A 17,508-nucleotide genomic window follows, 5' to 3' on the forward strand; every position below is an offset into this window, starting at 1 on the left:
ATATTGAGTATATAAATATCTATGAAGCGTGTTCATTTCTGTTTGTTCTTTTTAAGTAAATAAACTGAAAATGTAGTTGTTGTCTAGTTGGTGGCTCAGAGGCAGTTTTCAGCCTCCTGCCCCAGCAGCAGATGTTACCTTTTCCCACCAGAGGAGCTGCTGGAGGACGTGGTCCGACTCCGACTCTCTGCTGCCATCTCTCTGCGGACCAGGGTAAGTCTTTCTGTGGACATGCTCTTCCTGCAGACGGAAAAACAACAAAACAACAAAAACAACAGATCTGAATGTCCAGAGCTTTAGGACTTTAAATTATGATTTTAAACAGGCTTGATGAAACTGGAAATAAGTATTGCTGCTCATATTTATCCTAAAAACGTCATGTTTTGGATTATGCAACCAAAATAATCACAAGATGATTAGAACAAAAAAAGGAAGAAAGAAAGAAAGAAAGAAAGAAAAAGAAAGAAACAAACAAAGCAGGAATACAGACAAAAACAAAGTGATAAAAATATATGAAAAAGAAAAAGAAAGAAAGGGAAAAAAACTTTCTCTTGGGAAGAAGTGTATAAACAAACAGGTTTTTTCTTTTCCATATGCTGTATTTAAATTTTTCTGGATAATTCAAAGACTTGAGAACCCACACGGAGCCTTTTGGCCTAGTTAAAGTTTCCGTCCCCATCCTACCTCTTGATGGACTGCAGCACCTCTTTCTTTGGCGACGACGGCGAGGAGAGGAGGCGTTTCTGTTGAACGTAGCCGTTACTCAGAGGCCTGGAGGGAAGAGCCTGCAGCAGCTGACGCACTGGAAGGCGACACATTGAAAACCTCACAAATCCAAAAAATAACAATTTCAGCTCCAGCAGCGATGGATTATGTAGAAAAGGAAATGCATGAAAGACGGCAGCGTCTGCAGTCTGGTTTAATAGTTTTCTTTTAAAACAGGCTGAAATGATTCGGAAGAAACAGAAGCTGTAATACTGTGACTGAATCTCTAAAGTTCTTCATAAACTGAAACACTGTATCTGCTTTATGAAGGACATGAGGGTAATTAAAGGGGCAATATTATGTATTGCCCCTTTAATTATCATTTTATAACATAATCAATATGCCAACCTTAGTTGTTTAAAACAGACTATATGTGGGCGACTGTGGCTCTGTGGGTAGAGCAGTCGTCCTGCCCCTGGGCACTTAACCCCAAATACTGCCTACCGATCCGCATATAAATGTGTGAGCGTTTGTGAATGAGACTCTAGTGTGGTCAAAAATGATTGGACAGAAAAGCATTATATAAGTCCATTTACCATTTATATATCAAATATTACTTTACTTTGTAGTTTAACACTTTGAAATTGGGTCTCTGTCTCTTTAAGAAACTCCTGCTGTTTCTGAAACTCCGCCTTCAGTTAGTCATCCAAACATGGCTCCTCTATTAACCCTTTCACAACATTTTTACCAGCGTTGCTCTGAACAGCAGCTCCTATAATGAGCTCAGTTCCACCAGGCGTTTGCTAATTGCTGCTGGCTAGTCTGAAGGAGCCGAGTGGGGAAGTCTCAGAGTCTGGAAGCTTGGGAACTGCAGCTAAGAGCAGCATCACGAAGGCGGAGCTAGGCCCACCCAGGCGTTTTGCAAAGCCGAATGGTTGCCATGGAGATAAAACATGCATGAAAGAATCAAAGCAACACTTTGATTTAGATGAGGGAAATAATATTATAACATTATATAAAGGCCAAAAAAGTTGCTTTTATATGACACTGCCCCTTTAAGTCAAAACAAACAAAAAAAATGCTACAAATGTTAATTATGTTGTAAGATAATGACTGCTCAAATATCTCAACAGGGCCCCGTTGAGATCAAACCGTAGGTCAGTAAAAAGGGAAAGTTTTACCCTTTGTAGGTGGTGTTGAAGCGGCAGCAGCAAGCGGCCTCCTGCCAGCGTGAGCGCCCCCTGCATGCGGCCCCTGGCTCTGCTCCTCGCAGTAACCGAGGCGACGCAGCGCGTCGGCCAGAGCCGCCTTCAGCAGCTGGATCTCGTCCTCCTGCAGCTGCAGCCTCTGCTCCAGGTGGGACACTCTGTCCTCCATGTCCATGTTGCTGCTGGCCGACACCGTGTCATCTGGAGAGAAGGTCCGACTCAAAGATAAATCACGCTTTCATCAAAACAACAATGAAGAGGACGCGTAGAAGTGAACATATAATGGTGGCTTCACACTGGACAATGATAAAGACAAACATAAAAGCAAAAACAAACACTTTAAATTAAATAAAATCATCCTTTTTGGCTAGAGGAGTTTCCACAGATGAGCCAGTTTGAATTATTTAGGGCGAGTCTGAACCAGACAGAAAGGAGAAAAGACAATCAAAGTAAACCAACACCAGTTTAAACTGACAGGCTGGAGGAGGAAGGATGGGGAAACGATCCGAGTCGCAGCTGCAGAAACAAAACGACGCTTTGTTTCCTTCCTGAAATTAAGTGAACTAGTTTAATGTGATGTAATGTGTTAAGGCAGAGTGGGAACCAGTTTTAAAGTGATCCAGGATCAGTTCAACATGTTTCCTGTTAACTAAAATATGTTGTCTGTGATAAATAATAAACTCATACATACTATAACTTATCTAACGAGAAACATATTATTATATTACTTCAAAAATGTACATCTACCTTTACCTGAGTTTTTGTTTTCATATAACGTTTGACTAGTGCCATTTTAGATAATGCCACACTGTGTCACTGTGGCTGTAACAAAAAAAGAAAAAGAGAAAATGAAAAAGAAGAACCCGGATCGCTTCTCACACAAGAGCCCGGTGGTAGAGAGCCGGACCGAATCCAACTTCCAAAGGACCTATTTGTGCTCTCAACATTTCTCTCCAGAAGACTTTGAGTCATTCGTGTGAGCAAAACTTACAAAGGCTCTAACAGGTGAGTGTTACCTTAACAAGCTGAAATTAAATCAAATGATGGCCCAGTTTCATTTTTCTGGACGATTAAACCAGATTTTTATGTTTATGTAAAATCTCAAAGGTTCATGACGCGCTTTATTCTGACAAAAGTTTCCAGATACTTCAGAGAAAAAGAAAGCCTACAGCTCAGCGTTAGTTTCATCCACAGGTTGAACTTTAAAAAATGAATAAAGAAAATGATAATGACATCCTTAATTGCATTTAATTGTAATTTAGTTTAATATTAAACAAGCTGAGAAGAAAATCCACATAAAGCAGGTGGATACATGTAAATTTGTCTCTTCAGCGAAAAATACCACTGATTGTAGCCTAAGTAACTAACAACTTCCTCCTGATCTGACTGATCACCTGAATCGATCGCCAGCTTGTCTGTAATCAAATGTCTCAAGGTTATAATGATCCGGAGGACAAATCTGCGCTCTACTGCCAAACTGGAAACTGGAACTACAAGCACCACTTCAGCCAAAGTTTTGAAATCAGGGAACATTTCTCGAGACGACGCGATCAGCATGGAGTTTGAATGTTCTCCTTGTGCATGTAGGTGTTATTTCCAGGTACTCCAGCTTCGTCTCACAGTCCAAATTCATACCTGTAGGGGTAGCTGGTCCTCTCTAAGCTGCTGCACAGTCCAGCAGATAGACGACAGACGTCCATTCATGCCGAATACATCGACCAGAGTAATAGATTTTTCTAAAATCTCAATGAAAAAGTGACGTTATGCTTCTGCCATTAAAAATGAATTAGTTTCAGGTTGACGTTCAGTCTAATAACCCAACCGTCTTTCACTTTGCCGCTCTTATTTCAAACCCATTCCAACACAATCATCATCCGCAGCACGGCAGGCGTCGCTGAAAGCTGGTCAGATTACCAAAGGCAAACTGCCTTCTGAGATTATTCGTCTGACCCACATCGCCGGATTACAGCCTGCTATGAACCAAAAAACATTTTACTTTGTATATAAACACAAAGACAATTCTGGCATAACTCAAAAGTACTTAAACTGCAAAAAATATATGGTTTTTGTGTTATTATGTTTGCAAATAACTTTCAGTTTAAGACTTATTTTAAAAAAATGTTGTGCAAAATCAGTTTTCTTTTTTGTTAAATCCCAAAAATAAAAGGAAATGCATTTCATAATCTGCAACACTTTATAGTTCATTTTGTGACGGAAACAATTACGGTAATCAGATCAATTGATTATTGAAATAATCAACTAATTTACATACTCAAAAAGAGAGCATTTGTTGAAAGAGCAACATTCAGCGCGGTAATAACTGTAGAAGAAATCAATATGTACATTTCTAATTTAAACAAAAATACCTTCGCTGTAAATATGTTCTACCAAGAAAAAGTGTTTCGTAAGGCTGTAGAAATGGCCTAGTCAAAGTCCAGAACGGAACCTGATTGAAAAGCTGCAGGAATGTTCTTTCAGTGGACTACACACTTTAAAGTAAATAATTTTAAAAACCTTCCTATTCAGCTGGGTTAACCGCACAATTAACAAAACAAAGATAAAAATGCTAATAAAGACGGGCTGTGGATTTATATAAAACCATAAAGTGGAGTTAATGATTTTCACCAGTGCATTACCTCAGAGCAACATGAGCAGCTCAGTTACATCCACAGTAACATTTCACTGTCAAATGAGGCAGGAAAAGGCTGCAAGGAAATCAAACTTCTGATTTACATCCAGTTATCAGCCTCAGGGGAGATTTGCATGGCAGAAGTGACCAGAATAACGAAGCATTATCTTTACTTCTCATCACACTTTCAGTTCGTTTTTAATAGGTTGGATAAGGTTTTAAACAGCTACCAGTTGAAGGAAGAATACCTTATGCACGTCCTGAGTGACCCATTTGTCCTTTACTTCACAAATTACATAAAAAACACCAACAATTAAAGTTGAATATCCAATTAAATCCGTCTGTTTCCAAACCGTTTCTGGTGGAGTTGGTAAACAGAATAATGCTGAATTATATTAAGTTCTCATCAAGCGTCCACTTTGTTTCTAACAGGAGGCGCTGGATAAGGTTTTAAGTAGCTACTGCTTTAAAGAGAAACATCTTTTATTAATTTTCAGAGTGGCTTATTCGTCACTAATCTCACAAATTACATCCAGGAACACCACAAAAAATGATGTGGAAAATCCGATTAATCCCATTTCTTTCCTAACAGAAAACCACCATTTTATGGAAATTAACCGAAACTGACGAGGAAGTGGACAGAATGTTGGTGGGAGGAGATCCTGAGTGAGAAATGTGAAGAGAAACGTCATGTTTATCTAGGCTGCAGTGAAAATTAGACACACAGGCAGCAAACAAGGAGAGACAGGGATTGTTTCAGTATCTCAGAACCAGCAGATTTCAGCTGAAATGCAGCCTTCTCCAAACACAGACGGTAAAAACAGCATCGCGAAAGTCTGTTTTCATCAGTTCAGCGTGAAAATACTGTGAAACATTTTAAACTACAGAAGCATTACCTTTAACATGCAGCAGAAAAAAACTGTGTTTTAGAAAAGATCCCAGATTTAAACTCAGCCTGATGCGGTTTAAGCACATTTCAGATTAATCAACTGGGTGAGTTGATTAGTTAATAAAACCTGTCATGAACTTTAAAACAGAAGGAATTCAGTGGCACCAATATAAAAGAAAAATATGCCCAGAATATCATTTCTGAAGTTTCTGGCTGGATGTGAATATTAATTTCCCCGTAAATCTAAAAAGTGGTTGTGAAAGGAACGAGCTCCAACATGCATGTTTTACATGTGAAGGGATCAAAGCCCACTCTTCATGGAAGAATCATTATTTAGTCTGTTGGAGCTCATATCTTATTACTTCAATGACATTTAAGTCTGGACTTTGAGTGCACCACTCCAGAGCTTTGAGAGTCGTCAGCTGGACTCACTAATTTGCTTTGCATCATTTTTGTGCTGCTGCCCAAGTGTGCTTGAGCTTAAAAGGGCAGCATGATGCATTTTCCAGGCACATGGTGCCATTTTATAGCACAACCAAGTAACTATCAGACCGTCTGTTTGTTACTAAAATGTTTGTTTAAAATAACTTAAAGGAAGTTTGAATTTGTAATTTGAGGTCTTGAAATTGGGTCTCTGTCTCTTTAAGAAGCTCCTGCCCTTTTCAACACTCTGCCTTCAACACGTCACCACGACAGTGCTCTTCATTATGCCGTTTACAGCCGTTTTTAGGAGCGCTGCATGAGAAGGAGGTTCCATGTACTGCAACCAGGGGTTTAGTTGCTGCTGCCACTAGTCTAGAGGAGCTGAGTGGAAGACTGCGCTCGGTAAGAGCAAGCGTTTAGGCGCCCCCAATGGTTGCTCAAACATGCATGAAAGAATCAAGACAAGACACCAGGTATGCTTTTGATAACAGAAAACATTAAAACATGATGTAAAGCTTAATAAAGTCAATTTTCCATAATAAGATCTAAGTGTTGTAAGTGGAACTTGCAATTATTTACTTAAAACCAGCTGGTATTTCTTGCTGAAACATCACTTGAAAGATAGTTTTGTCTTATTTCAGGTGAACTAAAGTATTTGCACTAGAAAGTAGATAAAAATAAGATTTAGTGTTTTCAGTGTGATTTTACACCACATCTGTCCACAGAATATTTTCCCAAATGTCTTGGGATAATGTACAGATGGGATTGTGCATTTCTGTGGCTTGGAAGTTGTTCCCATCTTGGAACTGGACACAGTTTGCAGCAGCATGACCTTAATCTCCCATTTATGCTCAAAAATCCCCCAGTGGGGCAAAATCAATTCTGCAAGGCAAAGTGGGCCAGAAATCAATCACTGAGAGTTATTCCCAAAGGTTATAAGGTTTAGGTGGGGAATTATATATATATATATTTTCTTTCTTTTACACATGGACTGGTTGGTTCAGACAGATGTTTTATTTCTTTTATAAATTAAATAGCATCTTGTATTAGATTATCTTTGGTATTAAGCTGTTCAAAAACTGACAGTTTCCTATAACTTGTGTTTCTGAGGTAATATCTGGCTGGTTCAGACGGATATAACAGCGTTTTGTGTTGGCTCAGATTGAAATCTGTTAAACTCTTTCAGTCTTCCATCTGTAAACTCGTGTTTCTGAGGTAATGTCTCATTTCTCACAGGTCCAGAAGAAAACAGGATGAAAGCAGCAGGGTTCACCTTCATATCCACCATCTGTTTAGAGGAGCTGCAGCAGCGATACTATTCATCTTTGTCCTTCAATTACCATGAAACACACAGAGTCACAGTGGGTGCCAGTCAGTGGTATTGCATTACTGTCCCTGCTAACCGGAGGTCACATCGGCTTCACATTCAGCAGCCAACAGAACTCACATGCACCAACTTCCCTTTCTGCAGGATTTCCATTTAAACAACACGGCAGCGGTATTTAAGAGTCAGCTGACGTGAAGCTGATTCAGACACATGGCTGGATTCAGGAAGCAGGGAGCAGAGGAGCTGGGAGACAAAAGACAGGGATGAATGGAGAGAGAGCGAGGCGGGGGGAAGACAGGCGGAACGATACGGCTGATGAAGCGCTGAGTGATGGAGGCCAGTGCAGGTAGTCAGAAAACTGAAGGTGGTGAAATATTCAAGCTGTGAATTGAGGATGAAGGTGGAGCTGCCTACCTGCCATTCGGCCCACGGCGATTTTCTGGTCACTCCTCCTGTCAGTCAGTCAGTCCAGAGAGAGAACAGTCGCTCAGTCGGCCCGGTCACTTTCCCCAAGTACAAGCTCATGGACTCCCTCCCATCTCCACACACACACACACACACACACACTCCTCTCCAGCTGAACCACTCCCTCCTCCATCTCCACTTCCTCCTCTGTCCCTTGGACCACTCCCTCTTCCTCCTGCCATTCCCTCCCCCCAGATCTCCCTCTTCATCCTCTTTACATCCCTCCTCTTCCTCGTGTCTCATTAAGTAAAGGCAGGGAGAGCAGAGCGGCGGGGCGGAGCCTGGCTCACGTTCACACAGACTGCATCAGCATCCGTACAGCCAGGCACCGCCAGGAAGAGATGCTGCAGAGTCACCCTGCATGATTAACGACCCTCACACAGAAGGTTAGGCACCACACTGGACACGTCACAACAAGACGCCACGTTACACCAGCTGGCTAAAGACATCCCGTTTGCCTGCAGTCTGGATCAACAGGAAGTGGATTTCTGCAGTTTAACTCACAAAAAAGTGAAAAAATTTAAAGCACTTTGTTTCTACTTAAAATGCCTAAAAATTACATCAGCAAAGAATCCAAGCGCCGCATTTTGAAGGAGATTTCCCCGTTTAAGCCTCAGACATCCAGTTTGGTAAGCTCCAGAGTAAGAACTGATCAAGTTATTATCGTAAACTAAAACTAACAAAATAACACAAGCTAAAAATGAGAAAACATTTCTGTTAACTGAATAAAAAACTAGAATTAACTGGAACTACATTGTGCATTTATAAAACTAAAAAAAATGAAATTATAAATATAATATCCTTTGTTTTTTTGTTTATGAATCTATTTATTAGCCTTCTCAGCTGAGCTTAAGCTCGTCTGCAAAACGGCAACAGGAAAAGTTGGGAGAAAACACCAGAGTCTGTTGATCGTTCAACAATAATCTAATTATCTTCTGTTGAGTTTTCATTATCCAATCGATGTTCACATAATCACAACTCCGACTTTTTAATTCAGAAAAAACAAACTACTACTACAACTAAGAAAAACTAAAATGAAATTTAACTAATAAATGAAAACTAACAAACACTAAAAACTGAAGCAAAAATTAATTAGACAAAAAGTCAAATTGAAATAAAACTATTATAACCTTTGGCATGATAAATTAAAATGAGCTCAATAATTTCCATTCTGATGATTGATATTTTTTAGAAGGGTACATTTTTTTACAGAAACATCATAATTTTATTTATGGTTTTGCTTGTTTTTGGTTTTTATTTTGCTGTATTTGCTGTTTTTCGTTGTTAATTTGAAATATTTAAAGTAAAACCTACGTGTTTATTGTGACTGAGAATTATGCCTTTATCATAAAATTCACGGAACGTGGTCTCAAAACTACAATATTATCGTTTATCGCAATAATTACTGGGACAATTTATTGTCCAGCAAACTGTAATTGTGACAGGCAGAGACAAATTTAACCTTCACTGCAGGCCAGGAAGCTGCTGCTTTTTTCAGAAAAACAAAAGACATCTTTAAAAAGCACGACTGTCATGACAGCGAGTGTGAGGTTGTGATTCACAAAACCATGTAATCACTCTAAGTGTTGCAGACAGAGATCTTATAAGGACTCAATTCAATAAGTCCTTATTTCTTTACACTGATGTATGAAAATTTGACCTCAGTGTCTGATGCCTAAACTGGAAGCAGACTGTTTCACTCCCTGAAGAAAACATAAAAGACGTGTGATTTTGTCTCGTTTTCGTCGGTCTGAATCATCAGCTGGCAAACCGTGACTGACGGCTCCAGCAGCTGTAACGCTCCACGCACTGCTTCAGTCTTCAGTCACATCGATCTGAAGGAACAGTCTGTTCTCTGCAGGCTGCAGCTTTCCCTTTAAACTGAAATGTGTTTCAGGTGCCGCTGCAGTAATGTGTGTTTTCATGGAGACACATCTGCTCCCTCTTGTTCTGTTGTATTTAGACATCCAGCCCTTTTCCAAGAGAAATCAGGTTTTTTTAGCAGAAGATAAAAAAACATTACCCTTTAATAACATTTCTGCTCCGTTTCATCCAATTAAAGTCCGGATGGGAGTTCCAACAAGACATAAACTCTACGCCTACTCGGCGTCTCGAACTCACACTACATAGGAAACGTGAATTCAGAGACGGGAACCATCAAACCCAGCAGCAGACAGTGAAACTATTAAAACCCAAACTCACCCAGTTGCATGAATTAGGGATGGAGTGAAAAGTGTGTTAAAAAGCAGCCTGGATGTCTGACGTGGGGAGCTAATCTGAGAATTGTTCCTATAATGCCATAAAAGTCTTTAATATATAATCCAGAGGAGTGCAATAAAACTATAAACATTATTAACAGGTGAAGGGGAGCAGGGTTGGCCTTCTGGTGTAATCAGGAGCGAGAGGAGAGAAGCTGATCTGGACCGAAGGTCTCTGGTTACAGAGGACAGATGGTTGCTACAGACAGAGCAAAACACACATGAGGCTTTACCACCGATACGTATGTTCATGCTGTTCCACATCTTACATCAGCATCTTTAACGTTTAGCAGGTTCAAATGCAACAGCTCACATATGAAGGTAAAAAAATACATTTCTAGAAAGAAAAAGGTGATACATTGTGACAAACAGGAGGGGACCAAGAACAGAGCCTGGAGGGACACCAGAAGATACAGGAAATGAGCATCCGTGATCCAAGGGGCCTCACTAGCTCTTTAACTCATGCGGAGTGGCACTGAGGGTTTTTTGTGTGGTTTTGGGAACTGATGTTCTGACGGGACACCACCCTGCTTCTCTGCTGTCTGACCATAAAACTCAGCCACGATCCTCCTTAGTGAAGAAGACAGCAAGAGCCAGAAAGACATCAGTAGCATGGTTTACCCCATTATAAGCCTGGCGGGCCACCAGGCTTTACTTGGCCCGCCACCAGGATAAGTGTTTTATTTTAAATACTTGTTTTCTTAACGAAGAACAGTGACAGTAAAGACGGATTAAGCTAGGTGTGTAGTTGACGCATTGAACTGGGCGGCTGTCTCTGCTGGACACCTGGTGACCTGTCCAGGTGAGTCCCAACTCTTGAATTCTCCCATTAGCTGCATTTCCATTAGTAATGTGCACTAAACTTTGTCAATGTTTTGGTCATGTAAAAAAAAGAAAAATCACAATTGTGGTGTTTCCATTAAAATCACATGTGAATAAGTTTGTCCAGTTGATAAGTCATTAATAAAACTATCCGCCATTATCCTCCAACTACTTCCTGTCGTCTTCTTCGTGGTTTGCACCAGTGGCAACATCAACAAGATCATGTGACTTGTCTGATGCAAAAAATCAGTTTCCATTGCAGTTTTTGAATGGAAACACCAAAAAAAGAAAACCACCTCATCCTATCAACATTTTTTAGCAACAACTCTTTTTTTTTTTTAATTGGTGTATTTCCATTTATTTTCAAATGGTCAAACTGTGTTTACCAACCATGCAAAAGGATTAAGATCTCTAATCGTAGATGGAATAAATCAGGTTTTTGATGCTACTGGACGCATTACTTCTTTAATGTGTCAGTGTTTCAGTTGGATAAAATCAAATATACAACAGATGACCTTCCCCAGCAGGACCAGCTGCCACTTAACACCTGCCAGTAAATATCGTTTTCCCTCTGTGATCTCCATCTCTTCCTCACTTTCAGCCAAACGGTATTTATATTGGTTTTTTAAATTAGATGATATGTAACCAGGAGCTTCAGCTGAATTTAAAAGTTCAACATTGACCAATCAGATGGTGCTGGAACATCACAGGTCCGGTCAGACTTTCACTACCCCTCGGTGTCCTTCCACCTGCTGCTCAGCGGGGCCGTCTGGGTCTTTAATGAGCAGCAATGCATTAATCTACACTCACTCACACTCTGGTTTAAAAGTTCAAAGATTCAGATTGTATTCAGCTCTTGTTTCTTGTGGTTCAGGATGATTCACTTAAAAAAATCAATTCTGCTTTCACGGAAAAGAGACGAAGACACATCTATGGATCTGTTACAAACACAGAGCCCTGCAAAAATGTACAGACAGCTTGAGATTTTTCATATTTCTTCACGTTACAACCAAAAACCTCAATGTATTTTGGGGACTTTAATGGGATAAAGCAACACAAAGAGGTGCATGATCATAAAGTGGAAAAAAGAGGAAATCTAAAATTTGTATCCCCCTTTCAGTTTAATACTTCAATTGTTATCAAAATGCTATACACATTATATATATATATATATATATATATGTCAAAAGAAATCTGACTATGTAATTTAACGCCTTGAAATTGGGCCTTTGTCGCTTTAAAAACTCCTGTTCTTTCTGAAACTCAGCCTTCAGGTAGTCATCTAATCATTGCTCCCCTAACGTTTCACAACGTTTTACCAGCGTTGTACTGAGAAGTGGCTCCTATGAAGAGCTCTGATACGCCGTTCCACCTGATGTCTGCTAATTGCTGCTGGCTAGTCTGAAGGAGCTGCTGAAGAGAGCTGCTCTGCGAGATGTAAGCTTGGAAATGGCAGCTTGGCGGCGGAGCTGCGCCTCAAAGGCGGGGCTAGGTCCAACCAGGTGTTTTTGCACAGCTGAACGGTTGCCATGGAGATTAAAGGATTTCTCAAAAATGCATGAAAGAATCAAAACAACACTCCAAGTTTGGTTTTGATGACTGAATAAAATTATAACATGATGTAAAACTCAAAAAAAGTCAATTTTACAAATTACCGTCCCTTTAAAAAACCCAAAATTGAGAGAATTTTTACTTTTCCTATTTTCTCCACTGTTGTTTCCATGACAGCATCAAGAAATATCAATAAAAATCTAAATATGAGTATTTCACACAGTAACCACATTGCCTAAAAGAGACTGCAAAAAAGTTGTCAATTGATTTTTTAATCTTCACTTTTATCGTTACTACAATAAATATCTCAAATTTGACCTGCTGGGGTCGTAGCAGCGAAAGGAGGTTCTAGAAAATACTTGTACAGTGATGTAGTGTAGAGGTATGAATATTTGACTCTGCTAGTCCAAAACCCAAGGCCTAATTTTACTCTCAATCCTCCTTTGATGCTCTAGATATGATACATATCCAAATTCTTCATGCATTTGCATGTAATGCTTCATGAGAATCAGGATATTGCCGATGCAAACGTGCCAGGGAGGACAAGGAAACGAGAAACTCCACCACCGGCAGCCATAACAACCGTGATGATAAGAACTATTTATTACTACTTTTCTAGGTAACTGTAGGACTGTGGCTGTGTGTCACAGCAACAGCAGCCCCACAAACACAAATACTGCTCTTGAAAATCCATGCCATTATGAAAAGAATGAATTTCATTATATGAAAAGATATTTATTAAGAACAAAATAGGATAAATGCCCAACCAATCAAAGACATACATTAACAAACATTTGCTGTGTGTAGCTAACGGTCAGAAAGCTGAACTGATTTACTAACATTTGTGGTGCTAACAACTATTAACAATACCAGCCAATGGCGTATTGCTAGTTTGATAGCAAGTATTACAGTAAATATCCGATATTTATCTTAGTATTTCACAGAGGTAGAGTGCTCAAAAACTGTAATCAAGTAATAGTTGTCGTTTATAAGTTAGGAACGAGTCGAGAGCTAGATATAATCTCATGGCTTGTTTGTTGTTGCCTACCAAAATGGCCGCCAGCTACAAAGTTTCCAGAGGTATGACGTCACACGAGAACAATGCATTATTTCACCCACCATGGGAGGTTTTAATGTAAAATCGCACTCAGAAAAGTCCAGACCTTGACTGTCGTTCCAAAAATCTTCAATTTGTTATTTTCTTTTTGAGGTGGATTTGCTTTGCAACATCATCCTGATAAATAGGTTTAAAGATTCCAGAAGCTAAGGCAAAGAAAAACAGATACATGATCAGAAGATAATTAATATTTTCTCCATGTTTTGTTTATATATTTTAAACATACTAAAAAGTTGTCAAGTAACTGGGAATAACTGGTAAAAACTAAAACTGTTAACACAACTACAGTCACTATTTAAATCATGTAGACTAAACCAATAATTCTTAGTTTTGATTGTGCTGAACAGCATTACTATTTAACAGCATAGTGGAGGTGCACTGTTCCTGGAGATAATGCCATACCAGGTCAATGCGTGGAGCGGACGAGGCAAGCCTCTGTTCCAGCTCCTTGTTCTAAAAATCAATTTAATACATGGTCCTCGTTTAGAGGACTATCAGATATTAAACTGATAAGAACAGAAACTACACTTGATCTGAGCCAAAAGGCCGAGAAGCGATACCACAAAACCGGGGAGGAAACCATTTGTTCCAGGCGGGGCTCAGTTTAACTCACGGTTCAGAAACTTTAACAATAATTTAAAGCGTTAGCAGAAACAGAGACGGTGGTGTATTTATTTTATGATGACCCGGTAGTTTTAGTGTTAGTATGTCGCGGGATATTAAACTCAATCAGTCAACAAAAGCAAAATATCCTGGTTTACATGTAACCACGTGACACGCTTTCGTCCAATAGGAAGCCGAGAAGTGAATACGACTCCCAATTTATTTTTTCGCATAAAACTATAAACATATGTGCCGATTTCTTTCGCTGTTAATTAAAGTTACTTAAATAAAGTTTTTCAGAGGAGATCAATTAAGTTTGTAACCCACCAACTCATTGATATATCACACTAAATAACATTGACGTAGTACCTCATAACAGCGTCCAATAACAGCGAGGAGAGGCTCTTAGATTAAATACCACAGTTTATAATCTGTCAAATATTCCGAGGAACCTTTAAAAAACAAACTTTACTAAAAATGTACAGTAAGCCCATAAGTAATCTGCACACCAAATAACACACCTATGTAACCAACACACACTCTGAGAAGGTAACACACTCAGTCCGATATATTAAACTTTTACTTAATTTTCCTCATTAAAACTATCAACGACACTCAGACGACGGTATTATATTGTAAACAACAACAACAACAAAATAGTCATAACTGCTGTTAAACCTTTAGAAATTAATGTTATAGGAGAAACATTTGCACCCCTTAAACTACAACGAAAACATTTGCATCGTAATTATAGCTGTAATAATGTGAAAACAACTACATTTCTATATAACACACACTTTAGGGCATCAGATAAACTGAAACTCACCAGGAAACGTCGCTAAGCTAACGATCAATTAACCTAGCCATTCAGTATGCGCATGCGCAGACGGAATACCCAGCCGCTTTACACAAGCAAAAAAAGAAAGCTTAAAAAGGTTAAAATAAATGATTTTTAAATGATTATTTTAAGATTAATTTTCAGATTAACTGTAATTACTGACCAAAATATGCATTTAATCTAATTCAAATATTAGAAACAAACAGAAGAAAGAAAATTATTACCGATACAACAGTTATTTTAAGATTAGTTCTCAGTTTAATTGGTTTGACTAACCAAAATATATATTTAATTGAATTTAAGAAACAAGAAAAATAGTTCAAAAGCAAATTACTTTCCATTCTAAAATAGATTAAAAACTAAAATATATATTTTTTTAAATACCAGTGAAGTATGTTTTTAATTGACTGTTTAATGATAAATTTTTAATTTATTGTGCTAACTAAACCAAAGAAAATATACAATTCATATCAATATTTTAATTACATAATAAAATGCAATATAGAAGAATAGTTTTATAAGTAGTGAGTAAATGTACATCGAATAAAATAATTAAATTTCGTGTTTCCTTGAAGCCACCAGGTGTGTACGTGTTGCCGGGAGGTGACAGGCGGCTCACCGTTGTTGCAGTACTGTAGCAGCAGGTTGGTGCTGTCACACAGGCTCCCACACGAAGCGATCCTCTCCGACATCCTGCCCCGCTCCTCTCCTCTGCCGTCCCGGTCCGCGGCTCCTCCTGCTCTCGGAGGACTCCCCCGTCCTCCCTTCGCTCTTCTCCGTCTCGTCTTCACGCCGTCACCCCTTCCCGTCTCCCCCACATCCATAAACATTCACATTCACACCTTCACCTGCCTCAGCTGCCTCTGCTTCTCCCGCTCCAGCTTCACGGCTAGCGGCAAGCCGACGTTTTTATTACAGACCCACTTCCGTTTCTTACTTTCAAATTAAAAGCATTTCGCTTCTTTTTTTTTTGACGGGACTTTGGGATCCTCCTTCTACAGGAACACAAAAATTGCAGTGTTCTGAACAGACTCAACATAATGCTGCCACCACCATGTTTCATAGTTTTCTTAGGTGTGAAATAATGCCTATAAATCCTCTAAACCACTATTTAGAGCATTTATGAGAAATAATATGCAAAAAACGTAATAATTTTCTAATTGTCTGCCAGTCAAATTCATCAAACAAGCTACATTTGGAAAAGTTGCTCGTGAGAAAAAGGCCAAATGAACCAAATGAATAATGTTGCATGAAATGAATAAATAAGTAAATAAATAAATAATAATGGAAATAAAATAAAATATATGAGATTAATATAAAATATTACATAGTTTCAAGTCATTAAAAGAGGGGATTGTGTCAAAAATAAATATATTTTCTGGTAATAAAGTTATATTGCATTATCTGATAATAAAATGTTCCACCACAGAAATCACGGTGATCTAAAATCAGAAGGTATGAAGCGAATTTATGCTAAATGAATGTAATTATGGGATGGTGAATAAAATGCCTTCTAAAATGTATGCTTTTTATATATTTTGTGGCATTGTGTTGGGCTTTGAAAAGGAGGCCAGAGATTAATAACATAAAGATTCCCCCAACTCGTTTAAATCTGCAATTCCAATTCATAGGTTACTTTGGGGTTTGGACTTTGTTCAGCATTGTTCGTGCTGTTAAACAAATCTTTTCAATGCTGGCACAGAGTACCAGCTGAAATCAATAATAATAACTGACCAAATGTGATTATAGGCTTTGTCAAGTTAAAAGGAATTATTGGAAATTTCAGCACTTCTTTTAAAAAACGTTTCCTTATTTATACTTAAAGAGATGTGCACAAATTGTCACTTAAAAAAAACGTCACATTTTTTGTGTTGAATATCATAGAAAATCTACATTTCAGGTGTTTTTCAAATTTTGAATTGTGTTTCTAATAGATTGAATTTAAAATCATGTGTAAATGTTAAACTGGTTGCAATTTCATTCACATAATTAGAAAAGTTTTATTTCGAAAATCCGACCATTCCATTTCCGGTTTCCCTCGTTAAATACGGTTAGCTTACGGAAATGCCTTCCTCTGTCTACCCTCCCTGTCACTGTTTCTATAGCAACAGCTTCTCCGCCAGCTCAGCTGCTTGATCATTGGAGGCAGAGAAGGTTAAGACTTGTATTCTGTTTACAAGACAACGGACACCGGTACGTTTTAGAAACATTGCACTCTGCAACCCGTTTTCAAACTGTGCCGATGTCAAAGAAAACATTCGGTGGTTTCGTGTAAATGTACACTTCAAACACAACAAAACTCTTCCATTTTCACCAGAAATTGTTGTCGTGTAAACAGGGCCTTGAAAAGGTGAGCGTCCAAATTACGTAACATACGGCTGAGTGAAGTTTCAGTCTCTGAGAGACGAAATGTGATCTCGGCGTTGTGGTTTTGTTCCTTAATAATTTATGTAGAAGCAGCCGCTACTCCTAATTTAAATTGATTAGGGAGCGCCAATGAATGAATGAATGAACTAAAATAAAACAAAATTAGTTTATTTTCAATAAACTATAATCTCTCTCTATATGTCAGAAGTTAAACTTATGTTAAATCCTATATTTTTAAGGTTAAATGGCTTCTTCAGGGACAGATTACTGCATCCAAGGTGCACATAGGAGCGTTATCGCAGATCC

The 17,508-nt window shown here is 38.7% G+C and overlaps 1 protein-coding gene and 1 non-coding gene across 2 annotated transcripts in view; both read right to left on the reverse strand.

Annotated features, from left to right (window-relative positions):
* The window catches only part of eml2 (EMAP like 2), a 35,343-nt gene extending 19,620 nt beyond the window's left edge, over nucleotides 1-15,723 (reverse strand). The window contains exons 1-4 of the mRNA XM_014993531.2: nucleotides 15,455-15,723; nucleotides 1,887-2,114; nucleotides 685-802; nucleotides 139-240 (exon numbers count right to left, since the gene is read on the reverse strand). Coding sequence (XP_014849017.2) covers nucleotides 139-240; nucleotides 685-802; nucleotides 1,887-2,114; nucleotides 15,455-15,665 — 659 coding nt within the window. The 5' untranslated portion in view covers nucleotides 15,666-15,723. The remainder of the gene's footprint in view (nucleotides 1-138; nucleotides 241-684; nucleotides 803-1,886; nucleotides 2,115-15,454) is intronic.
* On the reverse strand, nucleotides 13,763-13,952 carry LOC148155734 (U2 spliceosomal RNA). Its single transcript, XR_015765164.1, has one exon. It is a non-coding gene; the product is annotated as a U2 spliceosomal RNA (small nuclear RNA).
* Nucleotides 15,724-17,508: the final 1,785 nt, after the last annotated feature.

This window comes from Poecilia mexicana, unplaced genomic scaffold (genome assembly GCF_051168715.1).
Source record: "Poecilia mexicana isolate PSO_F unplaced genomic scaffold, ASM5116871v1 scaffold_13, whole genome shotgun sequence".
NCBI classification, from domain to species: domain Eukaryota; kingdom Metazoa; phylum Chordata; class Actinopteri; order Cyprinodontiformes; family Poeciliidae; genus Poecilia; species Poecilia mexicana.